General features: G+C 45.4%; 1 protein-coding gene across 1 annotated transcript; it reads right to left on the bottom strand.

Moving 5' to 3' along the window:
* Positions 1-11,320: 11,320 nt before the first annotated feature.
* On the bottom strand, positions 11,321-25,737 carry LOC306948228 (acyl-CoA 6-desaturase-like; the record flags this gene model as incomplete). The annotated part of the gene is made up of 12 exons (XM_079537767.1): positions 11,321-11,372; positions 11,878-12,003; positions 13,105-13,184; positions 14,327-14,423; positions 17,015-17,112; positions 17,342-17,418; positions 17,911-17,971; positions 20,324-20,449; positions 20,686-20,787; positions 21,101-21,298; positions 22,108-22,218; positions 25,537-25,737. 12 exons carry the CDS (start codon positions 25,735-25,737, stop codon positions 11,321-11,323), a joined length of 1,329 nt encoding a protein of 442 aa, XP_079393893.1.
* Positions 25,738-27,271: the final 1,534 nt, after the last annotated feature.

Below are 27,271 nucleotides of genomic sequence, written 5' to 3'. Positions count from 1 at the left end.
TCATCAGGAGCAGCCTGAGCTTGGAAGGAAACTGCTCCTGTATGAAGGACTCATCAGTAGTGGTCTGCCAAACAGATGAATGCAGTGCCTCTCCAGCAGTGGTCTTGCTCCCTCCTCTCCCTCCCTATGCCTGATGCTGATCATGGAGCAAAAAGCACAAGTTATACCTTCAGCTGTCCCATTCCTCCCACTGTGACTGGAATGCAGCTGCCAAGCTACCCTCTGAGAGCTGGGCTGGTCCTGGCTGCTCAGGGATGATTGTCTACAGACTGTCCTTTATGGAGATATGCAGTGTATATCCATTATTTTTAAACCTTTGTTTTTATATACAGTCTGCTTTAGCTTAGTCTGAGGCCAGCCCTGTGCAAAGCAGGAGTCCTGGGCTCCCTTCTTAGTAAGCAAGTCTTTCAGGACAGATGCTGGCAGTCTGTCTGTTCCACTCATTCTTTGGGGTGGACGGTGCTGAAGCCTGCAAGAGAATCTTTCTTCCAGCTGAGTCACAGGAGGTCTCTGTTTTTAGCTTGGGATTTGGTGCTGGGTGCTTGTAATCCAGCTGGGGGGAGCAAGTGGGGCTGAGGCCAGAACTGTGCACCTGGGACCTCTGGGAGAAGGAAGCAAGCAGGGAAATTGCATAATTTGCAGCTGGTCACAGCTTGGCTGCACTCAGTGCTGGATATTTTCTCCCAGCCTTGAGAATCTGGTGTTGTGTCATAGGCAGATGCAGACCTTGTTAGCATGTTACCATGTGCACGTTCTTGGTGTGGAAGTCCCTCGTTGTATTCCTAGATACAAACCTCACCCACAAACAAATGCCTTTGTTTTCTTCCTACTCTGAGGGTGAATTTGGGTACTGTTCACACTGTTTAGATAGAAACCATAGTCCCAGGCTGAGTTCTTTATGTCCAGAAGGAATATGCTCATGTTGGGCACAGCCATGAGGCCGAGAGATTCCCTCTCTGCTCTAACACTAGACTTAGAGATGCATGTCCATTTGGAAAACCCAGTATCCCTCAGGCTGCCATACCCAATGAGGAAACTTGAGGTATTTTTGCACAGATGTGAGAGGTGTGGCTGTATGCTTCAAAACGTGCTGGGAAGGATATCACTACAGTTTTTGGAAAGTGGAGGCCAGCTGTAGCTCAGACTTGTCTGTACAGAACTGAACTAACAGTGTTGTAGCTGATGTAGCCCTTTCTCAGTTACCACCCACTCCATTAGGTTCCATCCTTGCCACAGTAGGAATTTTCTGCCTTTGCTGTAAGAAAACTGAGCTGCTGTGGTTTTGTCCAGGAGAGGGAAGAACTGAGTCCAGCTCAGACATGGCTGACCTGCAGGCCCCATTTGTTACCACCTTAGTTCTGCTTTTACCCCTACCACTGAGTGCCTCTTGTCACCCTAATTGGATGAGTGCATGCATCAGCTGCTCTTCACTGAAGCAATGTAATTCAAATGTGGAGTAAAAGCCTGGAAAATACATCTTTGGGTAAGAATCTGCATCTGGTTTATTGGCACCTGCAGACCTGTGTCAATTAGACATCAGCTTTTGCCATGGAGAAAATAGAAATGTCTTTCCCTCAGCTGCAGATTTCAGGTCAGTCCTATCCCTGGCGTTTGTCCTTGTGTCTGCTCCCCCCGACCTTTTAATCTCTACATGTCATCCTGTGCCATTGGCTGCTACATTGCAGAACAGATGCGGCTACATTATAGCACTGGGGATGGGATGATCTCTGTGTAGGAGGTGGTTTGGGAGATTGTTTCCCCTCAGTGTCAGTTTGTAAAGCACTTGGAGATAAAAGGAGTTGGAGAAATGCGTTGTATGAGGTTGTCTTACATTTAAAACAAAGCATTGAGAACAATTTGAAAATTAATATGAAGTCACTGCGTTAACAACAGGATGGTTGCACCTTTAATGAAGGAAAAATAAACACTTGCTGTTGGCCTCCTCAAAGGTCTGGCTGCAGTTCTAGGTTGGCTGAAGTGTGTGTGTGTGCATGCTCACTCAGTTGCCAAAAGGAAGGTCAAGTTGGGCTGCAGCAAAATACTCTTCTGAGCCGGCACAGGAATAACTTGTTTTCCCAGTGGACATCTGAGCTTCCTCCCTTCACTGAACTGTGATTGACTCTCATGCTGAGGTGACTGTGTTCTGTGGGCCTTGGGGAGGGCCAAAGGGTAACTTAAGCATCAAATGCAGCTGTGTTCCCACTGGACTCTAGGCTGCCCAGCTGCTGGAATTGATGAGTTCTGTGAAGAGGCTGAGAGAGCTGGGGTGTGGTGTAGAGAAGGCTCTGGGGAGACCTTATAGCAGCCTACTGAAAGTACTGAAAGTGAGCCTACAGGGAAGCTGGGGAGGGAGTCTTTATCAGGGGTGTAGAAACAGAACCCAGGGGTAACGGCTTTAAAATGAAAGAGGGGAGATTTAGATATTAGGAAGACCTTCAGCGTGAGGATGACGATGAGGCCCTGGCTCAGGCTGTCTGGAGGGTCTCTGTCTATGGAGCTGCTCAAAGCCAGGTTGGGTAGAACCGTGGTCTGGTGGGTGGCAACCAGCCCGTGGTGGAACTGGGTGGGCTCTAATGTCCCTTCCAACGCCAGCCATTCTGTGATTCAGTGAAATTACCTAGAAGGAAAAACCACTCAAGACTTTATTTGGGAATGCAAAGCAGCTTCTGCTCTGAACCAGCCTGAGGCCACTGCCCTCTCTTCTGCACCACAGGAAAGAATTCAGGTTCCAACAGAGATGAAGGGCCACCTTTGGCACTGCCTTGAAGGGCAGCAAGAGAGAGGGGAAAGAAAAAGAGGTGCAGTCAGAGCAGAAAACAGCATTCGGCCTCGCAATGGTGGTTCTTGTGGGATTCTGTCCCTGTTGCCCTGTGTTCTCCCTGTTTGGCACCACCAGAGGGCACAGGCAGACCGGACACGGCTGTCCCCCCATCCATCCCGTCCTTCACCTCGCGTTCAAGGTTACTCCAGGTTTGCAGAGGGCTGTAAATCAGGCTGTCCATACACAGCGGGTCAGGCCGTCCCCTGAACGCACCGAGATGAATGTTTCTGGGAACCAACAAAGGAAACATTTCAGGTGCATGCAAGTGAACAGGGGGAGGTGTGCGGATGGCCTCTGAACTGCCCCCAAACTCTGCTATTCCAAAGCTTTCATGATCACTAACAACCCTCCTTTATGACAAATAGATTAGAACCTTCGGCCGTGGGAAAATTCCAGTCGTTTGGGAAGTTTGGGGAACGCGGCCCTGCCAGGAAGAAGTCAATATCCTGGCACAGCTGTAAAGCTGCACATGACACTGAGGCGCAGGCTGGGCAGCTATGCCAAGCCAGCACAGTCCTTATAGGAGCAGTCCCTGTGGTGCCACTGGTGCTGGAAGCCAAGAGGTCAGGTCTGCTGTTTATCATGTCGATATTTCCCTGTTTGAGTAGGGCCATTGGATTGAGCTGAAAGGAGCTGAACGTTGACTTTAGCTCACCTGTGGAGATAGGTGGACTTTGCGCTGGCTTACAAAACATCTGCAAGGACCATCAGGAACCGAAACAGGCCCCCAGAGGGGTAATTTCTCTGGTTGTAAAAGAAAAGCCAGACAGCAGAGCGCATTCCAGCCCTGCTTGCTTTGCAGCTCTAATGATACCCTTTGGATTTTGGTCACCATTTAAATGCTACGGTTGCATTCCTTTGACTTGTGGTCCAGCAGAAGGCTTCGTGTGCTGTTACGTGCTTTGTGGTGAGGTCAGAGCTCAGAGGACAGAGAGGGGCTAGCAGGGCTGATGTGAGCCCCAGCAGACAGGAGTGATGAACAAGGACAGTTCTTTGTCCTTAGTTGCCCTCACTGTTCTAATTCTGCTTTGCTAATCAGCTCAAGGTCAGCTTAAGATGCCTCACAACAATGGGTACGTATGTCAGTTACAGCTGAAAGGCCTTTGCTCTTTCTGCACGGAAATGATTTTTCCATTGCTTTCAATCACCTTCCCATTTGTCAGGCTGTCTGCTGAATGCCAGTTGATAAAAACGATAAGGAACGAGGCACAAATTAAACTTTCAGTCGAACAGATGGCAGTGTGGTGAGAATGGCAAATAGTGTTTCAGTGGGAATTGCAGCAGTGCCCAACGGTCCTGTGAGCGGCTGACAAGAGTGCTTTTAGGCAGGCTAAGTGTTGGGAGAGCCTATAAGCCAGACAGACCGCAGGAAGCCTAAACACTCTTCTACATTGAGAAGCTGTACAGAAAAAGAGTCTTTAACAGGGTCTGTTGTGATAGGAAAGGGGAAATGGCTTCAAATTAAAAGAGAGACGAATTAGATTAGACATAAGAAGTTTTTTTTTACAGTAAAGGCAGTGAGGCACTGGGATGGGTCCAAAACTCTGCTACTGCAACGTCTGTGCTGCCACACCATGACTCTGCCCTCCGTGTTTGTTTATAGACAAACCTTGGAGAAACACGTTTGTGAGAGCCTTTCTGAAATTTGGGTATATTTATAAAACATTTCAATAGAACTTTTAATGTTGTCCCGACATTTCCCTTAGGAGTTGGAAACGGACATAACGGAAAGGAAATTGCTTCTTAATCTCTCTTCCCCTTTCTGTGTGTGATTCAGCTTCATGTCCCAGAGTAGCCTGATGCAACAAGTTTTTGCTTCTTATAGAGGGATTTCTAGTCACACAGGCAGAAATGATAATGGGTTGGAGAATAGAAAATTAAAAAACAACATTTTTTTTGCTGTTCCCTCTTCTTTTCATGGGCCAGAATCAATAGCAGTGAACTTTGGTCTTGCAGCGCTTGAAGGCACCACTGAAAATTGTGGCTTTCTTGTGGTAAGACGTTAAAACAAACACCACCACCTCACCCTGAAAAGAGGAACAAAACCAAAAGCAACCGACAACTAAACAAAAAAAGCACCCCACATCCAAGCCTGTTCCAGCTTAAACAAATGGCACCAATGGAGATCAAAGGACGTGGCAGTTAAATGGGAGATGAAGGAAGAAGAACATAGGGAAGAAGAGGTGACTTGGCCAACCAAGGTCGGAGATGGTTTCATGCTGCAGTATGAAACCAAAGCCCAGACATTTTGTTTTCAGGCAAATTGTAGACTTTTGTAGGGATGTGAAAGGTGCAATGCTGCTGGAATGAATAAATCTAGACCCACGCACAGAGACTCCGGCTTTGTGCTGTCCATGATGACAACAGCACACAGTCACAGAAGAGGCAGTGTGCAGTATGGTTCCTCTGTTTTACATAAGACCACTGCACAATTCAACAGATCTGAGTAACAACTGAAGTCAATTAAATTAACCAGACAAGAAAAACAGCTACACCCATTTCAGCGTGGACATGTGCAATTGCAAGCAATTATTGTGATTAACCTTCTCACGGTCATATAAATCCAGCACCTGGCTAATAAGGCACACATGTGCCTGTGCTGAGGATTTTGCTCCAGGCAAGAGATGTGCTCTGTGTGAGGATCCTTTTTATTTGCCTTTTTCCCAGTCATTTCTCAGAAGCCTTAAATTTCTCCCTAGCCTTCCTTACCTTTTTTTGGCTTGACCTGAGCTGTGTTTGCCATCGACATGTTTGTTGTTAGCAGTGGGTGGGAGAGCACTGCTACAGAATCACACCATCCTTTAGTCAAAAGTCACCATTTGCATCAGTGGAACTTCCCCATCTTTGCAATCAAGCAGCCTCTGCAGGAGTCAGGAGAAGTCTGTTCTTCCAATGAGCCCAGAAAAACTGAAGGCAAATTGTTGGATAATACTGATGTTATGGTTTGATTTTATATTGCTGTGTACACACAGTGCTTGTTACCACAAGGGCCAATGTGTCAGATCGATAATCAGCAGCCTTGCACTGATATGTTTCAGGAAACAAGCTTACCTTTCCACACACATGGCACTGTTGTCATTTTACATTATGTTTATAAGGAAAAGGGAAGTACATGGTAAACACATAGACGCTATTCATCAGTATCTTTGGATTGCTGGACTATATCACTAAGATTTTCCTGTAAACCCCCATAGAAGTGGGTGTCTGCTGTTTTTGTTCAGGGTTACAGCAGATTGTTTTTAGATTAAACTTTATATATGACTCACATTCTCAGCTTGAGCACACTGTGGTTGCCAACAGGAATGAAGTGAATTTAGACAATTCATGAATCAGTCCATAAGCCACGTAGGGAAGATTCAGATGTAGAAATGATCAGTCACCTGCACTGCAATCTCAATGGTGTATTCAGGTTCAGTAAATTTCTCATTCAGAAACAGGAAAAAAACCACCAACAACAGAGGTTATCCTCTTATTGGTGTAATTGTTCTCATGTTGTTTCTGGGCAGTATTTGTCCGCGCCCATCTTAAATTTGTCAGTAAGTGGAACGTGAGAATATTTACTTCTGTACAAATGGGAGCTTTTGTAATGATCTTCTCTTCCCTGTGCCATTCATCTGTATGCTAAGGATTCCACCTTTGCAAACTCCATGCTCTGAAATTCCTCCTCCTCTGCTTCTCCTCTTCTCCTTCTTTTCCATTAGAGGAAGGTTATTATTTAGTCAGAGTTGTGCAATATGTTTCTGGTATCTCTTGCTGGAACAGCCCAGGGCTCAGGCTCTGGCTGAGATGGTGAGCATCCAGCTAAATTAGGGGATTTCCCCTGTGCTAGGGGATTATGGTGCATCTGAAAACATGCGCTTGCAATGGAAAAGGACTTCAGATTGCTAAACAAACGATATGTCTCAAATTATCTTTCTGAAAAAGAAAAACAAACTCACGACTCTCAAGCCCCTGTATGCGAAATTTCCAGGATGATGGAATCATTGTGTAGAGTTTCTTGCCACCACTATATGATGTAAAGGAAAACTGTGTGGTGACAAACAGCTCTGTCCTATGGCAGTGTTAGATATACCATGGGTGGATTGCTCATTTTCCAGCTTGCCTTTGAGTCCTGGCATTTTGCATTTTCCCCTTTATACTCCTCATAATACAGCTTTCAAGCAGATGATGGTTCTCTGTCCAGAGTTATATGCTGTTTTCTGAGATATCTGGAATTGAGCCTTTACAGAAGAATCAAAAAGATTTTTTTAAAGCAATATTGCTAATGGATGAAGGCTTCTTTTTATCTCTTGCCAATTACAAATCTCTCTATTCTTAGGTCATTAAGCAGTTTAAAATAGAGTTGAATAGGGCACTGAGTAAAACCAGGAAGTGTTTTTGTATGGCTGTCATACATGGCTTGGGTGTAGGCATCTTAATCCAGGACATGAGCTCAGAACGACCAGGCCCTTGTTCCCCTTAGGGCTATGTTGTGTTGGGATGCTCAGGGGTTCTGGGAACAGTTGTACCAAGAAGGAAAGGCAAGTAATATATTGATTTGCAACGTTTCATTTTTGTGTAATGTATTAAAGAGAATGTGCTTATTTTAGGATCAAATAGAAATCCTAGTAATGAGGCAAGGTAGGGTCATTTTCCCTTTTGAGTTCTATGACTTCTCATAGAATGCTTTCTGTGCAGAATTAGTTTACCTATGAAGCAATTAATGTGTACTCTGAAAAACTATGTTGATAGAAAGTAGCAGATAACCATGGACTGTCCTTCCCTGACTTTGTGTTGTAAGATCTGGGTCAACCTATGTGATTCCTACTCTCTGTCTCTGCTGTGTGCTTCTGCTACTGCTAGTGCAGCTCAGGTGAGTTTATCCGCAAGGCAGGCTTCCAGTTCCATTACATGCTGTTGTGTGGAAGCCTCTGGGCTGACCTAAAGCCCACCAACTCTCTTGGACCACATTGCCCATTGGAGAAGCCACTGGCAAGCTGCCTATTGCACTGCTGGGAGAGCCATTAATGGGCAGCAAAAGTGAGTTTTGACACATTCTAGGAAGCTTTTACTGAAGTTTCTGTATCCATGTTGATCTCACCTGCCTTCTTGAAGTGCCTGGAGACTGAGTTTGAACATTTGGGCCAACCTTTTTACATGGACAAGACTCCTTTTGGCGGTGGTTTCCAAGACAAGTGTAAACACTGCCATTGTTCTGGGCTTTGGGAAGGCCATGAAGACATCTCTCTGTTGTCAGTGCCATAAAAGCCATTTCACCCCACACAGTGGAAAAGGACTTTCCGCTGAGACATTGCAATGACTTAGGATATGACTGAAGAAAACATAGAGGGCATTTTTATGGTCAACAAATAGTTATGATTTTAATGAGCAATAGAATACACTGGAAAAAATATTTTGAGATTGTTGGCTTTTTTTTTTTTTTTTTTTTTTGAAGAACGAAATAAACAAGAGCTGTCCTATAAGGAATGTAGATCTGGTGTTTTAACAATTCGTAGGGAACACTTGAAATGTTAGGACTCGGTTAGGAAGTCTTTCTTAGGAAAGCATCTGCTAGAAGAGGCCGTGGCTGGAAGATGGCTGCTTTTAACCTGTCTTGTGAGGGTTGGTTTCTTCTCACTTTGTGGGTATCTGAGCAAAACAAGCGTCCCTACCTCAGCTGTTGGCCAATTAGAAACTAGCAACTACTGGGGGAATGTGAGCACCTGGTTTCAAGGTGCCGTTTCTTCCCTGTCCATGGCACTGGTGTTTGTCTTCCCACTCTGCCTGTTCCCTTCCCATGTTTCTCCCAGCTCTGTGTTACTCCTTCTAAAACACATGCCCATCTCCCTCTTGTCCAGAGTTAATGCCTTTCTCTTCTAAGCATCTCTGAACATGCTGCTCCTCCAACTTCAGTGGCAAACCCTGCTAGCATGACTGAAGAGAAGCAAGCCAATCCTCTGCTGCCTGTTCTTCCATCATCTGACCGAAACAAATGTTGTTTCCAACTCATGGCCTCTGTACGTTGCCAAGTGCTCGTGTGGCCAACAATGTGGTTCAGGTGAGTTTATTTGCAAGCCCTGGCAGGCTTCAGGCACGCTTGGGAGATTTTGATGTGTGTTTGCAATGTGGATTGCCTTTGTCAAGAGAAAAAATGTGCGAGTTTTCACCTCATTTTGTTTCAGAGAAATTAATTAGCTTTAGTCCTCAGAATGTTGGAGCAAAACTGCGCATAGATGTCAATGTTTATATCATTTTGATGGCTAACTGGAACCTGCAAAGGGAAGCTTTTTGCTCTGGGAACAGAGCTCAGCAAGGTCATGTGAACTCTGCGTCCTTTGGTGGGCCAACTTTGCAATTTTACTGAAACTTCTGGAGCACTTCAGATTTCACTTTTGTAAAAATCTTAACAAGACAGATTTCTCCAGATTTTCAGGGCTCTTTGCCAGGGGTGTGTTTGATTGAGTTATTGGGTGGAGAACTCAAACATTGAGGTGCATGTGAAACACTGTGTGTCCCAAGATGGTGGGCTGGGATTTTTTGGAGGGAGAGAGCCTTACTACATGAGTAAGGCTGTCAGTGAGGCTTTGTCTGAAAAAAGTAATCAGCTTCTTGCATTTTCACAAGACAAACTTTCTGAACATAAAAGTACAATTATTAAACTACACTACAAGGGGTTGGTGACCAGTACTTTGCAAAAAAAGAAAAAAGACCTTTATATCTTGCAGCAGCAAGAACAGTGTATGATCCTGGAAGTCACTTCTTACAATAGCATTACACAGGTTTTATTTCTGGATTCAAGCAGCTGCATAATTTGCATAAAAATGGGAGTTTTCAAGGGTCTGAAAGAGGAAGTAGTTGGAAAACAGCTAATATCAAGATCTCTCCTGTCCCCTCTTTCTTCTATTTGGTATCTTGTGCTAAGGTCTTGGGAAGAAAAATGCCCATTCGAGGAGTCAAAACTAGATGGACATATTAAGGCATTCTTAGCAGTGTTGGTCAGAATTCTGGACTAGCCCATTACTATCTGTCTGAGAAGTTACAGCATCCAGAAGGACATCACTGCTTGTGCTATTAGAAATCAACTATAAGAACTGCTCACATTCTGTTCAAGTGTCAGATAACCTGGAGTAGCTTTTAATCCTAACAATTCATTGTGATGTTCAGGTGAGGGATGAGCAAGAACACAAAAATAAGCCCTTTGTAAATCTGAAGTATTAGTAACTAGGTTAAGTTATAGTCCTACCTATGAATTTCCTGTCTGTAAACATAGAAATCTCATCCAATTTTCCAAAGTGGGAGGTGACAATACATTTTTTTGGAAGGGCACAGCCACAGCTCTGGAGTAGTCTCTGCACGCAGAACCTTGAGATTTGGTGGAGCTTTACTGGCATTGAAGGTTCAAAAGTGAGGATCCAATTTCAGTGTTGGGCAATGCAATTATTCGTGCAATTGCCTAATAACTAGAGCATCTCTTGTACTAGGAAATGTGTTTGGAGCTGAGATAAGCTGTCGGAACCAAGCGCTGCTGTTGATACTACGGCTCTTCTTTATAGAGAATCTGTCTCTTCCACTGTATTACAGCTGAATCCAAAGGTCTTGATCTACCTGGAGTGGGCTTGGGATTGGGTTGCACGTTAGTGAAGCGATTGGCAGCTCTTAAACTATATCCTCTGGTTGAGCTGTTCATGGGTTTTGGCTATTAGGACACTGCACAGGGAATAGAGTTATAAGGAAGTTGTAAGATGTTTTTACGGGAGGTTTCACATCACTGGCATATCCTGGTCAGTTCTGCCTTCAGCCACCTCCCCCTAGAGCCTGTGGTCAGGCCGAGCGGTTGGGAAGCTCCTCCTCCTCCAGAAGGAACCCATTTTCTTTGCTGATTGGTTTCAGGAGCAGGGCACGTAGCCCAGGCCTCTGACAAGATAAACAGCCCTGGTTTCTGCTGGGCACGTGCAGACAGGCAGAACTGGGTGTTGCCTAAGCTCTGCTCAGGTGAAAAAACCATTTGTGGTTACACAGGATTGATTGGCAATTAGTATGCTTTACTGATGGGCAGGACTGAAAGCCACAGCGTATGGCTGCTGGGCCCCATGGGGTGAGGTTCCTGCAGCAGAGCTGACACGGGTGTCCTAGGATTGTCCCTGGGCTTGCTGAAGTCTAACAAGTCATGTATGTGAATCAGCAGCTTGTGTGCTTTAGGCAGAATGAGTGAATAGCGAGGAGATGGTAGAGGGCAGATACTAAATGTCTCCTTTTTAGACACTTCTCTCTGTTCTCTCCCACCCTTCCTTTTGTGCGTTGGATCTTGTCCTCTGAAGGCTACGCCAAGCACATTTTACGCCCGTCTGGATTTAACAGGTTGCCTGAGCTCACACCAGTAGCAGTTCACAAGACAGGAAACTCCCCTCAATTTGTGCACATAGAAATAGACCGAATTCTGATAGTAAAAGACACGTATGTGATCTCCCCCCTTACCCCCATCCCTCCCTGTGACTCGCACCTCCCCATTAAGACTCATATTCACTTGTGGAGGTAAGCATCCAGCCATAAATCTCCAGATTTCTTTAGTGACCTGGGGAAAGAAAATGGAGAGAGGCTTGTTTGGCTGGTGAACCTCTGTCACTTTGTCCCTAGAAAGGAGAACTCTGTTACTGGGTCTGAACATGAATCCCACAAAATGAATACCTTAGAATACCAGAGGAGCTGCTTATTTTGCTCTTTGGGCCCCCAAACTGACCAGTTTCAAAGTACTTTGATAGAAGTGCTCTTGTTGCAGAAGCAGCTTTGGGGGATAGCACTTTCCTACCCCACCTCCCCATCTTCCCATTTCCATGGCAGTTGCAATCTGGCATCAGTCCACTACACCAGTGGGGCTGTGTGGCCGTGCCATTTCTGCAGGATCAACATATCTTCAGGTATTCCTTGGGCTGTGATATGAAGGTATTACTCTAGTGATACCAGATCACAAAATGCTGATATGCTGTTTCTCAAAGTGTTCTAATGATCTGTAGTAGAAATGATAGGATGCTTGTGTAACACTGAATTGCAAGCTGCTGATGTTATTAAAAGAACCTTACCCAACTATGTCTACAAATGCTTTTCCAAGAGGCTTCTCTTCATACTGGACTCCATACTTGGCACATAACGACTTCACCAGGGGTTTGATTTTCCAGAAGTTGTGCCGTGGCATTGTTGGGAACAGGCTTGAATAGAGAAAGAGAAAACATCTGAGAAAAATCTAGAGCATAATCTCAAGGGATGGGCATCTCCATCCGCCTTCTCATGGGGCCAATTATTAATGCCTTCTTGAGCTGCACCAATAGAAAAAAGAAAGAGAGGTGGAGATCCATGCTTTACATTATGCTGTTTCAAGAAGGCTTGTGAGAACAGAATACATCTATTCTGCTGCTCTATCAGTCCTCAGAACAAAGCTGTGTTCAAGAGAGACAATAAAAGTCAGTTTATGAAGGAAAGGATGCTACAAGTGCAACGCAAAGCAAACAAGAAGAAAGGAAGCAGCCTCGCTCTGCTGAGACAGCTGCCCATTTGCTTTGGGCAGTACTAATTGTTTCTTGCCAAACTGAATTATCAGTGGCCCCATTTTCCATCTCATGGAACACAGAAACAGGTAAAGAACCTGGGGTCACCTTGCCCTATACTTTTCAATGGAGATTTCCTAAGCTGACTTCCAAACCAGTCAGCTTTACCCTAAATGTGGTCTCTATTACATTTTGCACTGACAACAGACTGCCCTGGTTTTAGTACCCCTCTTGAAACCTGGTAGTCAGCAGTATGTACAGTCCCACATTTCCTGCCGTAAAATGCTGATGCCCTTTTATTTAGGGAAAGGACATTTCTGAAATATATCCTAAGATAACTTCTTGAGCTTTAGTATCCAAATCCATAGCCTTTGTATCTTGCAGTTTTGTACCAATGACTTAACTGAAACCTGAATTAAAACTGGGAGAGTGAAAGCTGAAGTATTGGGTAGCACGAGAGAAGGATGCCGTGCCTCTAGTAACAACAACCCCCAGTTGTCTGGGTTTGTCTTTGGTTGGAATATGGTAGTGCTTCAAAGGGGAAGTGGAAGGTTTGACTAGAGAAGGTGTTAGACAATCTTATGTAGTCTCTGCTTTTACCATGAAAGTTTGAACCAGATCATTTCTGAGATCCCTTCCAACCTTGGGCTTCTCTGTGATTCTGTCCCATCTCACACATATGTTTTTTTAGCAGACTGTCCCTTGCCACAAGTCCAGTGTTATGACCACCTGGTAATGACCAAGCGATACTGGGTCCATACTCACTGGTGCTCAATTTGAAAGTTCAGGTGTCCGGTGAACCAGTCATTGAAAAAGGACTGCTCAATGTTGCAGGTGGCTGCCAGCTGTGGAGGCAAGAAAGCAGCTGTAATGCTAGTGATCTTAATAGATATGAATTATTCACCCTAAAATCAGCACAAAGCTCCTCTTGCCTGTGGCAGGAACTGGAGGACAAAAAGTACCTTCCTCTACTATGAGCGGTCATTGTGTAGAAGGTTGCCATTCTGAGACAGCTGACTGCAGCATGGGAAGCTTTAATCCTTGGTTAGGGCTTGCTATCAGCTGTTGTGCTGACAATGCCGTGCAGGTTTGAACAGTGATCAAGGGGCAATGCAGGAAGATAGCCATGTTTGGTGACATATCAGCCCAAGGACAGGGTCCTAAATGTCAGCATATCTAGCTGGAGACCAGATGGTTAACAACAGTATCAGGAAGGGAAACCAGAGAAGAAAACACCATGGATGCAGGAAGCCTACTTTTACTCCCCTCTAGTTGTTGTCCAGTATGCCTGAGCTTGTCTCAGCTCAGTTACACAAGATTCATGTAGTCAGTGCCAAAGTTGCTGTCATTGTTCTAGGTCTGAATGAGACTTGGGCCACCACAAATAAAAGGTGTGCATTTGTCTGACCAGGCATTAAAGACATTTGTACGTAGAAAGCGGTGCATCTTCATTTCAGCCCTTATTCCATTAGAAAACTACACACTTTTGAAGTATGCTAAGCTCTTTCTTCAACTGGAGTTGATGTGTTTTCAGTGCAGGGATAGCACATTGGTTTAAATTATCACTTAGAATCAGCAGATGATTTCCACTGAGACATTTCTCTTTGCTCGTATGTGTATGCCTATGTATACCATGTGTGCACCTGATACTGCCTCAGAAATGAAGACATAAAATATAACCTTCTGATAACCGAAATCAATACAGAAGTTTGGACTTCCATGCCTTAAATGAGCACCGCTGGCTCTGGGGAACACAAATGGAATCGGATGATGGTTGGACTAGATGATCTTAGAGGTCTTTTCCAACCTTAACAATGCTGTAATTCTATGGTCTTTATGGTAGAGAGGTCATGGGCAGAGGCTCTATGCTATAGCACTCTGTACCTTCATCAGGGGATTATTTGGTACTCCATCCACTCTTTTGAGTAAATTTCTAATCCAGTTTGGAGTGAGTGGAATCAGAGGTATTCTTTTCCCTCCCCGTTACCTGAGAGCTAAGCCAGTCTTTGTGCTTCTCACAATCGATTTCCATTGGAATGTGATTCATCTGAGTGACCCACACAAACCAGTGGCTCTCCAGAAACCTTCAGAAACATACAGACAAAAAACACAACCATTTATATTGCAGACCAGGATCTGAGGTAAATAGATGGTGTTTGCAGGGAGCAGCAGGATGTAAAGCACGTGAGAAAAATATTTCCCCAAGATGCAAAACTAAGTGCCTCTTCCTATTGAAACCAGAGAGAATCACTTCTGCAATGAACTTCTCTTTCTCTCTTTATACCTCTGGGACTAATGCAATTATTCCTCTCCTTCCCCAGGAGTGGATCAATTTTTCGTGCTAATTTTGCCTTTCTCTAAATAAAGATGTAATATTGAGAAGGGCCAGTAGGAAACATTTCTTCTCCAAAAAAGTGGTGAGGCATTAGCACAGGCTGCCCAGGGAGGTGATGGAGTCGCATCCCTGGAGGTGTTCAAGAACCAAGGATATGGGGCACTGAGGGATGTGGTCAGTGGGATGGGTTGGTGGTTGGACTTGGTGGTCTTAGAGGCCTTTTTCAGCCTTAGTGATTCTATAATCCAATTACTTGAGAAAAAGAAGCCACGGTTTAGAAATTCTGAGTTGATTTTCTTTGCAATTGCTTGCTGGACATACAGCAGTTTCAAAGTCCACCTGCTTATTGGTGTTAACTTTCTGGTTGTCAGATTTAGTGCTCGGGGGCTCCCAATTTCTCTTTGTTCTCTCTGTAAGTTTACCATAATTCTGCATTCTGAACTTGAGATTGGCTTGTTTATTGCTCATTGTGTAAACCACAATTTTAGCCTCTGGAGAACAGCCTACAGAAATGCACTTCTGTTTACCCAAAGCTGTTTCACTGCGCTGAGACTGAGATGTATATAGCAAGGCAGTTGTTTAGAAGCATCCTTTTCCAGAAAACAAGCCTATAGACTTTAAAAAACAAAAACAAAACAACCAGATGATCTGATGGTCTGCTTTCACCAGTAATTTCAGCAATCACTGTAATGTAACCAGCAGTACATCCGTACAATGACTGACTGGGGTAAGCTAATTAAACAGAGCTGTCTCAGAGCTGTTTGGGAGTTTGATTTTGATTGTTTGCTTTTCCAGTATGTTCATCTGTCTGACAGAAGCCTGAATAAGACAGTTGATGTCATGCGTCAGCTAATTAGAACAATCTCAACTTTTTACTCATTACTCCTATCTGGGGTGAAAACAAAATGAAATGTTTTTATTTAACTCTATACCTTACGTATTTAGATTGAGAGTGGTGGCCTTCATTGCGTATCCTTATTGCTCTGAGCCACGGGAGAGCTGACTACAATGGTGCATTGTTCTCTAAAGCTCCCAGGGCTCTTCTTTTACTGACTCGAGTATAACAGAACTATAGTAATAGGGAACCATCTCCTGCTGAGCCTTCATGAGGAACTGAAAACAATTTTGCAAGGAGAATGCTCTTCATTTTTCAGCTTGATCAAAACAGAAAATTTTTTGAGATACTAGGTCAGTTGGTTTCAGTTGTTGAATCCAAATCAAAAATGTTGTCTACACACACAGCTGTCCATCTTTTGAAGTTCTTAGTGAAAAAAAACAGGACTGAAGTGTTTTGAAGCTATGAAAACTGAAGTCATGAACAGTGACGTTATGTTTCCTGGAGGCAAACCTTCAGATTTTGCGAAGGCTTTTGCATATCTGTTGCCATTTCTTTTCACTTTAAAAATGTGGGGTTTTTTAGAAAAAAGTGTTTCACTCTGATGAAATGTTTTCTAAAACTAATGCTCACTGCAGGACTAAATGCCATCCTTTGGTATTAGCCAAAGAGCTGCAGATATTACATGCAAAATAGAAATACAAATTCAGTGCTACCATCTGGAATAGTATAACCATGCAGTGAGTAAGCTTCCCAATCCTGCCCTGCCTGATTCATTTTGGCAGCCTGTGCTTGCTGTTCATGTTTTCAGATCTCTTGCTGAACTTTCCACCCATCTGTCGTACAGCAATAGTCAAGAGCAGTTCATCGTGGAGCTTGGTGGCAATAAAGGGGCAGAAGACCAGTCAGAATCAAGACACACAAAAATAACTTCTCCATAGGTGTAAGGAGAGCTGAGAGGTAGTTTTGGGGGGGGGGTCTACTGGAATGTAGGGGTGGGAGCACTGATCTGAGGTGTGAAGCAGATTTCTGAGGCACTGGCCTCTGCATAGAAGCAATGATGTGTGTGTGTAGTGTGCAGGACATGAGCTATTCTGCATGTGAGAAGTGGGGAGCGTTTTCATTCTGGTGCTCAGGTGGGCTCACGAGGCACCTAAGTGAGCTGGGAAGAGTTTAGCCCAAGGCACTATGGAAGGGTCTGGCCTTGGCCAGTGTGGAAAATGCGTAAGTGTTGGGATTTGGCAGTCTGTGAGAACGGGGACTGAGGAAAGATACTAGAATCCTGGCTGAACCACCCCGAGGGCTGAGGAAGGTGCTGAGCACCAGAATGAGCTCTGCTGTGAGGAGGTAGAACTGGGAGATGATGGGAAGAAAGCAAAGCAGTAGGAATACCCAATAAAACAACACACAGTGTGGCAAATGACTGCAGAGAATGAGGAAGACCTGTGGGTCATAGCAGAGCTGGGGGTTGGTTAGCCCAACATGGAAGGTCCTTTATCTCCTACCTGACAAAAGTGAGGAGAGACAGGGATCCCAGAATGCCATAGAATGGGGTGTATGTGATGAAATAGCGCATGTAGTAGCTGATGGCCCAGGCCAGGTCCTAGAGGAAGAGAGAAAACATGAGGCATCTCTTAGCCTATTTCATGCAGCGTGGCTCTGCTGGTAACACTAGACCATTAGATCTGGTTAGGGACACAGATCATTAGCACAGCAAAGCGTGATCTCTTCCCACCCTCCCTCTGCCAGGTCTCTTGTGCTGGAGAGACCACTGGCCTCTCTCCCTGCTCAAGTGTCACAACCCACAAAGACTGAGGGAACACGGCACTCACCGCCCAGAACCTGCGCTTGATCATGGTTGAGATGATTTGGATTTGGAAATACACGGGGATGAGCAGAGGTGGGAAGACTGCAAAGCAAAGGGAAATGTTTCGGACATCAGAGAGGCAGAAAAGCGCGTGACATGAGAGTGTGCTGGTGATATAGGGACTGTTTCTGGGAAAGGCTGCCCAGCACTGGTAAAAGAAGCGATGTGCTGGTGACAAGGACAGGTGACTTCTCTGTGAAGGAGGCTCTGGTTCACATCTGTTCATCTTGACTCATCATATGCAGGTATTCCATTGAGCCTCCTACACAGAGGTTACTTTCCAGTCTCAACCACTTGTCTGGCTTTCTATAGCTACGCTGGCTACACTAAACATGCTTGGATACCTGTGAGAATATACTGCATTAATTTTGAGGCCTGTGCAGGTACGCCATTAATGGGACTGGAGGTCTTGGGAAGGGAAAGATGAGTTGAGACTTATGCATTGTTCTGCTAACACAGTAGGGCTGGAAACTGAACTGATATTCAGTTCCCCTGACCAAAGGGAAAGAGGAGGAACACACTGCAGATACTCACTTAAGAAGAAGTACTCATGCTGGTGGTTGTAAGGCAGGTACTTCAGCTTCTTCTTGCCGTACTGCAGGACAAAGATGAGAAAGCTCAGTCTTGGACAACAGCGCCAGTGTATAAGAGAGGATTATCTGCAACACTTATTTATTGACTGGAGAGTTTTGACCAAATTCCCATGCCATCAAAGCTAGAAAGTATTTTATTATGGATAAATATCCTGACTTCATAATTCTCTGGGTAAATTCCTTTTTAAAGCCTTCTGGTCTTGATGTACAGCTTCTTTGTATTTGTGAACCTGATGGCATTTTCATTCATTTCTGATCTTCCTGCCTTGCCTATGGCTGTGCTTAGAATTGCCATTTTTCCAACACAAATTCAAGACTTTGATAGTTGGACCAGATGATCTTGGCGGTCTTTTCCAGAGTTTATGATTCTAAGGCATAGCAAAGTCTGACCTATGGTATGTTCTTAGGTAGGATACCATTGGCAGAGAAGGATACTGAACATTGGCTAGTCTTCCACCCAAATGACCCAACCACCAACTCTTTCTGACTTCTGCAGCCATCAGCCCCATGAGCCCTGCCATCTGCCAGGGCTTGTAAAGTTGTGCTTTATCAACAGCGGAAAAACTAGTGTGGCCCTTTGCTATTTGCACAGGAAGTCATATAGGTGTATTTAAGTCTACAACGTCTGTGTTGCTAGTTTGACATGATTAGAAGTTGTGTGCTGCCCCTGAGAGCTGTTCTGTACCAACTGCTATCTAACCATGGTTCACCTACACACAGCAGATGCAGACATTCCTCCGAAGACAAATCTGATCAAATTCAGTCTGTTTAGTGAGGACTGACAGAAAAGGAATCTATTTTTTTCCCTGTTCTTCCTGGTAAACAGTTGGAACTGCCCCATCAATCTCCACGACAGGACATTTTAGACGGACAGCAAAGCAAGCTTCCTGGTGGTCTTGGGTGATGAGCATGGGACTGGCGTGCCCAATGAATTTCCAGTGTGCCAGCTCTTGAGCCAGGCTAAAGTGTTGTTGCAGAGCAGATCTCATCCTGGGAATGGGAGAACCTTCCATTTTTCCTTTAAGTAAACCACACTCTACTTCAAAACCCAGTCATCAAGCACAATGTTTTCCAATGGGATGTACCAACACAGTGAAGATCCCGATTTGTATTTTCTAGACACTGTCTTTTTTTTTATGCTCCAGGAGGAGGCTTTCATTTTAGTCACAGACATTTCTGCATCTTGAAAATACTATGTGTGCAATATATTCTCTGTACATATCCATCTACTGGCATGTATGTCCCCAACGTATTTCTGGGGTTACTTTCTTAAGAGGATAAAAGCTGGATGAGAGAGCATTAGATTTTTCATTTGGTACTTCCCTGAGCTGTACTTGCTGCAGATCTTTTTGTTGTAGTTGTTGCTGCTGTTTTTAACTAGAAATATTTGTTCAATTGTTTTTTTTAAAAAAAAAAAAAAAAAAAAAGACCAAATGTTTATTTTCTGTGTGTAGGTTTTTATGAAATTCTAAGCATTTTGACTCTAGAAGGACAGATTGCATCACAACACTTTAACTGCCTACTGTTTAGTGTGCAGCCTGTTGGCCCACAGCTAATGTAATAAAATTGTAAATAGATGACTCCAGTAATCTGGTGTAACCTGACAAATTAACAGTTGGTCTGGCTTTCACCCTTGGTCTCTGAATAAAATGTTTATTTCAAGATTAAATGATGCCTGAAGATCTCTAGAGTGAGGTGAGAGTGCAATCGCTTGCAGCTAGCTTATACAAGCAGAAAGTTTCTGTATGCCTTGAATTTCTAATTCAGCTTTGCTGGCTTAAACACTCAGATTGAATCAAAATCTCCACAGATTTTGCCTTGAGAAACAAACAAACAAACAAAAAACCCACAGAGATGTCCTCCTGTTTCTATGCAAGCAATATCCTCCCACATGCATGGCAAATGTTCCAGTGCAGAGGACATTGTCCAAAATATTCAAGGATATTTTCTGTGGAAACAGATGATGAGTTTTGAAATATTCTTGGCGAAGTAATTAGAAACACCATATTTTCCCCTCCTGTTGATATTTTAATACAGCAGAATGAAGTTTTCTTTAACAGCTTTCTACCGTCCCTTGTTTATTGCTTTTCCTAAGCTACCCCCAAATAATATTTCCTAGGAAATATATAGGAAGTGGATAGGGAATTATACAGTCAATCCTACACTTCCTCCCAATATCTGGGAGGGTGTAACTTCCAACAGATCTCAATAGACAAATGAAGTTCATGGGAGAAGCATTTGCTTTCTTAGCATTCTTGTGTGTTTAGCAAGACCAGCAAACTTCTGTTTTAGAGTGGCAGTCTCTGATGTCTTTAAAGATGATGATTTTCCACTTTTTAGCCACTTAGCCTTACCTCAATAGGTTGACTTTCTCCAAGGACAAAAATATGCAGCATGTTCACGTCTGGGTCTTTCTTGAATATGTTGGGCTTAGCATGATGTTGGAAGTGACGATGGTTCCACCAGTTTGCAGAGGCACCCTGGGCAGATACAAGAACAAGGAATTAATCCATGTAAAAGCACAGTTCCTCTAGTGGTAGCTGCACTAAAACAGTGCAGTTCTGATTACACCTAAACTACTGTTTGCTTTTAAAACAGAAAATTCTCTCTGCATTTGCTTATTGTGGAAAGACTGAGAGATGCAGGGTCCTGCTTTGACACAGTCAAAGTGACTGCAGCTATTTCCACAGACCCCCATGTCCATAAGGATCTTTACCTTCAGGTGTCCAATCACAAACTTGTGGACAATGTGGTTCCAGGAAGACTTCTTAAAGACAGAGAGGTGTCCAAAGTCATGTTGCAGCCAACCTGCCTGGGCCTGAAATGATGGAAAGTAAGTTAGTTGTACTGCTGCTTGAAAACAGAGTTGAGCATAAAAGAAAATAGAGACAGAAGGCAAGTTCTGAAGAGGTCAGTGCCTCCATTTCCTGGAGAAGGAAAGGCACAGGAGATAAGGAAAACGTGTGAAGCATAATGACCATTGTGTAGGGGGGGGCAGAAGGCACCATGGGACCTGACATGTAGTGAATGTTTTTCCTACTTGGATGGGTCTAACAAGAAAAGTTTAGCACACATTGATCTCCTCTGTAGTGATTTGGGCAACCAATATCTCTGTCCCTACTACTTCTTACCTGGGAAGTTGTAAGGATGCAGGCAAGGATTAGAGTTGTGATCCAGCCAGTACCGAAGTACGAAACCATTAGCCAAGCCAAAGCTTCCATTGCAATGATATGGGCCAAGTAAAGAGAGAAGAACAAAGGACTGGCTCTGAATAAGTTCATGTCCTCTGCTGTCTTCCTCAGGGTCCGAAAATCCTCCACCAGCTGGGACTGCAAAATAGACATGCAAGACACAGCATGCAGTTTGTAAGCAAGTCTGAATGCACGCAAGGAAGTCTATGTTCCATGCAAAGGACTCTGGTTATTTCTTGTTTCGTTTGGCTACACCAGAATTAAAGAAGGATACAGTTTTATTATAGCTTTTCATAGCACTTTCCCAAGAGTAAACACCCTGGCTGGTCTGAGTCTTTGCCCTGAGGCTTTGCACCCTCAGCAAGGAGAGTAACTCAAGCCTCATGCTGTGAACCAGGACTACCTTGCTGTGTTGGGATTTACAACATTTAGTGACTCTTCTGAATGAGCTTTACAAGTGGCAGAGAGCCATTAGCATCACCTCCTTTGTTCTGAGTAAGACAAATATGCCAATGGTCATGGCCAGCCATAAACAGCAGGATGGAATTACGGGGGTTTTTTTTTGTTTGTTTTTGTTTTTTTGTTTGTTTTTTAGCAAGAACTAGTCATGTCATGCACAGTGCCTGAATAATGAATGAATGAGATGTCTGGAAAAGGTACAGAACTGGATTGGGGAATATGGAGAGGATAGAAATGGTAGCTGCTGGGTTGTTGCTGCTGAAACAGCTAGATTGAAATAGGACGTCTTCTCACCCATGGGTCCCTATTGCTCCTACTACTTGTTAACATAATTGTGGTTGTCCTCCAGAGCTTTCCTGGTACTGGTCTCAGCAGGATAAGCTGCCTGTAGTGAAGGCCCCTTTATAATCTACCTGGAGGACATTTTGAGAGGGAAAAAATGGTGGCACTTGTCCATGATAAACACCAGCTCATTAGCAAACACTCACATTTTTATCTCGGTCTTGGCTGGGTTCCCCTGGAGCAAGCTCTCCAATAAGTAATGGCTTGAGAAACTTCTGCACCAAGTTGGGATTGATGTGGAAGGCCTGGAATGCATCCTGGAGTAGAAACAGGAGTAACTGTGAGATTCAGCAGTAGCTGTTTCTTCCTGAGCGTTGTTCTGTTCCTGCCCATCTCCAGCACTGCCCTTCCTTGCAGTAGTTCCCTCCACTGAGGGTGGTGTAAGACTGTTAGTGTGAAAGAGAGGTGCGATCTCTGTTCAGTGTGGTACTCCTGTGCTGATGAAAGCTCCGCACATGGAGACATTCAAGGTCAGGCCAGATCAGGCTCTGAGCACCTGATCATTGGTGTCAACGTTCACTGCAGTGGAGTTGGACCAGGTGGCTTTTAAGAGCCCTTTCCAATTCAAATGATTCTATGATTCCACCTGAGAAGCCTTCTGCTAGAGGCTGTTGAATTTGCTTATTTAGAAGGAAATAAACAGTGAAGCCTGCAATGGTATCTGGAGGGACAGAGAAAGGCACCCCAAGAAATTTCCTAAGCAACTAAGCACCTAAATCCTGCTTAATTCCCTAGGAAGGTAGGCCGACAGGAATGTGTGCAAATCCCCACCAGGATATAAATACCCTATGAAAGTCTGCTGCCTGGAGGCCATTCAGGAGAGGGGATTGACTTTTGTTTTCATAGGGTATTCGATTTGAGCAGAGTTCACCTCAGAGAGCTGTAAAGATGCAGTTCCATGATAAGTTCACCACACTAAGCCACAGTTCTCTTTTTGAGATGGTCTTCGGCATAAAAACTCCAACTTCATTTAGAGCTTATTTTATTTTGCTCGCTGTGCTCCTCCTTCACTGAGATCCTGTCACACCTGGAGAAAGCTTGACGCCTGCCATGCCTCATGGAAGCAAACCAATGGATCTCATGAGGCCAGAAGGCCTATGATTTAAAAGGGAGGGTAGTTAAAGGCAGTATGGGGTTCTAACTTTGTCAGTGGCTAATGATTTGTGTGGCTATGGTCTCCTTTTCTCATTATGTTGAAATCCTTATCTTCTTCACCTTATGAATAAATAAAATACAAACAAGACACAGACAAAAACAGAATTCAGTAGTAATATGCTTCAGCTATTCTTCCTTCATCCCATTAACTAATAATTAATTGCAAGGACCAACTAAAATCTCCCCCCTTGCTCTAAGTTATTATTAGGGAAAAATCTTCTCAGGAAGAGTGGTGATCTGCCCAGGGAGGTGGTGGAGTCAGTGACCCTGGAGTGTTCAAAAACTGTGGAGATGTGGCACTGAGGTGTATGGTCAGTGAGGATGGGCTGGGGGTTGGACTTGGTGACCTTACAGATCTTTTCCAACCTTAATGATTCTATGATAAATAGGAAGGGCAGATCAGTACGTGCTCACTGTGCCTAGCTGACCTTGATGGGAGCTGACCTCCATTCCTAAACTGGCTCTGGAGTTCCAAATTCCCAGCCAACAAGCTTGGTTCCAAAGTGCACCAAAGTCCATGTAAACTTTCACCTTATTCCAGGACTTTGGGTTGAGCTTCTGATCACAGAAGTTCTGCTGTAGGAAGCACCGAGAGCTGTCTACCCAAGGCTTTCCTGACAGCAGCATATCTGTTTTCTGAACATGTCATGACATTACCAGGGAGAGCTCTCCTCCATATCTGAACTTGACAGCTGCGTTTTTTTCTGCCTTACATGAAAGATTGCAACTGGTCAGAAATGCAGTCATGCATCTTAGAACACAGTCATAAGCCAAGCGTCTTCTAGAAAGGGTGAATTATCTCAGCTGCTTTTGGTGGGGGAAAATAGTTTTATTTATTGGTGCATGAGCCCTATATAAGCATCAAAGTACTTGGTGCAGTCAACACAAAGATATTCTTTTGCATCCTCAAACATCATCTAAAACAGAGATGCTGCAAGGTGCTGGGACATATGCTAAGCCTTATTCATTTCTTGAAGGCAATTGTGCATGATGTGGTGCCACAACAGGCTGTCCCTGTCCCAGACTGGTGTGCCATGTCAGTGGGCCTAAACTGAGTGACTGCAGAGCGTTGCTGGCATTTGCAGGGGAAACTCGCATGTAAGCTGTCCTGGGACAGGGACAGAAACAGTTTAAGAGCTGAATCTTTATCATTACTTTTTCCTCCTCCCAAGCTCTCCCAGTTGTGATATCTTGCAACTCAAACTGAAACTTTTTAGCAAAGCCCCAACAGGCTCAAGGCCAAAGCTTTCTCACCATGAAACGGTGAGATGTTTTGGCGGTAAAATGTTATTCACCGTGGGGAAGCTGGAAACCAGATGCGAACTCTGTGTGAGTGCTCTGGGCAAAGCACCCTTCAGTCTGTGCCTTCACGGAGTGCTCTCTGAGCATAGAGGGATGCTATGCTGGGAAGGAGGAGCTGGAAGGGGTGTCACAACCCTGTCTTTCAGTCTGCCTTGCAAAGATCAGAGACAAATGCAACAGCAGATGCTTTTAGATTCCTTGGGGAGGAATCGCAGTGAATTCTCAGGGATAGGAAGCCATCAGAGGAGCTCGCAGCTTGTGCAGCGGAGAGAAAGCCCCACCCCTTTCCTTCTGAGGCAGAAAGCTACTCATTTGGGGCATTCAGTGGAACCGGACAAGAACCAAATGCATCTCAGTTCTTCCAGGAAAATAGCGGGGAATAACCGCAGGCAGAGGGAGACTGAAGGAAAGCGTTAGCAATTCTGTGGCACACAGATCCTTCTTGCTCAGGTGTTATTGCTGCGGCAGACCAGCAGCTAATGCTACAGCTCTGCTTACCGCCCGCAGAGAGCTGGGGGCAGCTGCATTTATTCACCCCGGCCTGGGAACGTGCTCTTGGGATGCATTTCTGCACAAGGTGGCTTAGGGGGAAAACGCAGGCAGCAATCTCTGAACCAATTTGTTCCAACCCCCTCCCTTATTTTTTTAATTGCTGAAACAGGAGAGATGTCTGAAACAACCCAGCCAGCTGTAGCAGCAGCAAACTTTTTTTTTTTTTTTTTTTTCCCCTCTCTTCTGTAGAAACCTGTAACACAATTCTCTGGGGAATTCTCTCCTGGGAAAAGCTGAACGGCGCCTTGTTCGGCTCACCTCTGCAACAGAGCGGCAGTGAAACAGGGGCCGGGCTTTAACCCTTCCTATGCGTGCTCCCCGGCACGCCCAAAGCCGCGCACGGAGGAGGGGGAGACCCTCGGCCCACGAGTCCCCAACTCCCGGCACCGCACGAACGCAGACAAAGCCCCGCAGCGGAGCCTCTCCCGACCGCTCCGCCAGATGTTGCCCAGCGGGGGAGGCGCTGCGCACGCGGGTATCGCCGGTGTGCGGGGCGATGTGCGGGGCGATGGACGGGCGCGTGCCCGCGGGAATGTGCCGGAGCCCGGAGCGGCCCCGTCCCTTACCGTGGCATCCTCGCCGGCGCAGTGGCCGATGACCCGCTGGCCGCCCGGGTGCCTGTGAGCCCACTGGGTGACATTGTACACCTTCCGCTCTATCACCAGCCACCTGTCCGTCCTCAGGTTGTGCTTCTGGATCTCCTCCCAGGTGAAGGAGCGGACCTGCGGCTTGCACTCCTCCTCTCCTTTCTCGCCCCCCTTCCCCATGGGGCCGGCCGCCGCTTTGTCCTCTCGATACGCGAGGCCCGGGGCCGTGCTGGCGGGACGAGCTTCCCGTGCCCGATTTAGCTCAGCTGATCCCCGGCTCTCCCCCGCTTCCTCTGCTCATGTCCTCCCTTCTCTTTGTTTCTCGCTGCCCGGCCCCGGCGCTCCACCAGCTCCGTCGCTGGCTCCGAAGTGCCCCCTAGGCTACGTTTTTCCTCACTGATGTACTTCTCCTCCCGCATAGCTCCGTTTCGAGACAAGCTCGGCCCATTTCCCCCCCCCCGCTTCCCCAGCATCCCCCTCCATTCAGTACCGGTGAGGCTTCCACAGGGATCAGCAGAGCCCCTGCACCAATCCCGGCCCTCCCGCCGCCGAGCTGGGCGCTGCCATTGGCCCCGCGCGATCTTGCGAAGGGAGCAGCCGGCGGCCGGCCAGGCCGGGCCGCGAACTCGCGGCCCGACGGCACGGGGGGGGGCGCCTCGCATCCCACGCCTCCTCTACGGCAGGATTTTCGGCTCCTGCTTCTAAAAGCTTCTTTTTTTTCCTCCTCTTTTTTTTTTTCCCCATTTTTTTCCTTCCTTTTTTCTTCTCTTTTCTTTCTTTTCTTTTCTTTTCTTTTTTTTTTTTTCCCCCTCCTTCTTCTCTTTTAATCTTCTCCTTTCTTCTCCTTCCTCTTTTTGTTTCCTCCAGAATTACCACCACCCTTTTTAATTTAGGAAGCACATTTTGCTATTGTGGCCAAAGCACACATTGTTTTTCTCTAAGCTGCCCCTCGGTCACAGGAGTGATTGGTCCCATTCAGAAGGCAATCTCCTGCTTTGGGCAACACTTTTGCTAAGCAGTGCGACAGCCCCATCCTTTCTTTGCCTTGGGGCGCTTTGTAATAACAGAATCCTTGCCAGGATGTTGCACAAGGTGTTGAGGCACAAGGGCAAAGCCAACTGAGTGGTGTTTTCACTGGTGTCTATCCCATGCCTGAGGGTACCTGTAGCTGCTTTTTGGGGTGAGGCAATCATGATCAATGGCTTTCTTGGCAATAGGCATCTTCCCCTGTGACTCTTTTCATTAAGAAATGAAGGGCACATTTTTCTTTCCTTCAGTGTCTCTAGCTGACTCTAAGTAGGCTTCATACATTGATGTTATTAGGGTACAGATTGCCTCTCTTGACTTGCAGCACAAAGGTGGTTTTCTGCTGTATGACCAAATCATAGGTCAAGAACAACACTGGGTTTGTAACTCAGACCCCATTCTCTGACCTGGTCTGCAAAAGGAGGGGTAGGATCCCCTATGGCTGACCATCAAAATTCAGTTCACAGTGTTTGCTTACTCTCTGGCTGGCCATCTATTGCATGTCACTACTAAAGGAGAGAGCTCAGATTCGATATTAGGAAACATTTTTTTTTCAGAAAGAGTGGTGAGGCAGTGGCACAGGCTGCCCAGGGAGGTAGGTGGTAGGAGTTACCATCCCTGGAGGTGTTCAGGAACTGTGTGGATGTGGCACTGAGGGACGTGGTCAGTGGGCATGCTGGAGGTTGGA

The sequence above is a fragment of the Tetrao urogallus genome, assembly GCF_951394365.1.
Source record: "Tetrao urogallus genome assembly, chromosome: 6".
Classification (NCBI taxonomy): Eukaryota; Metazoa; Chordata; class Aves; order Galliformes; family Phasianidae; genus Tetrao; species Tetrao urogallus.
Note: the sequence above shows the minus strand (reverse complement) of the source record. Positions and strands in the feature narration are given on the sequence as shown.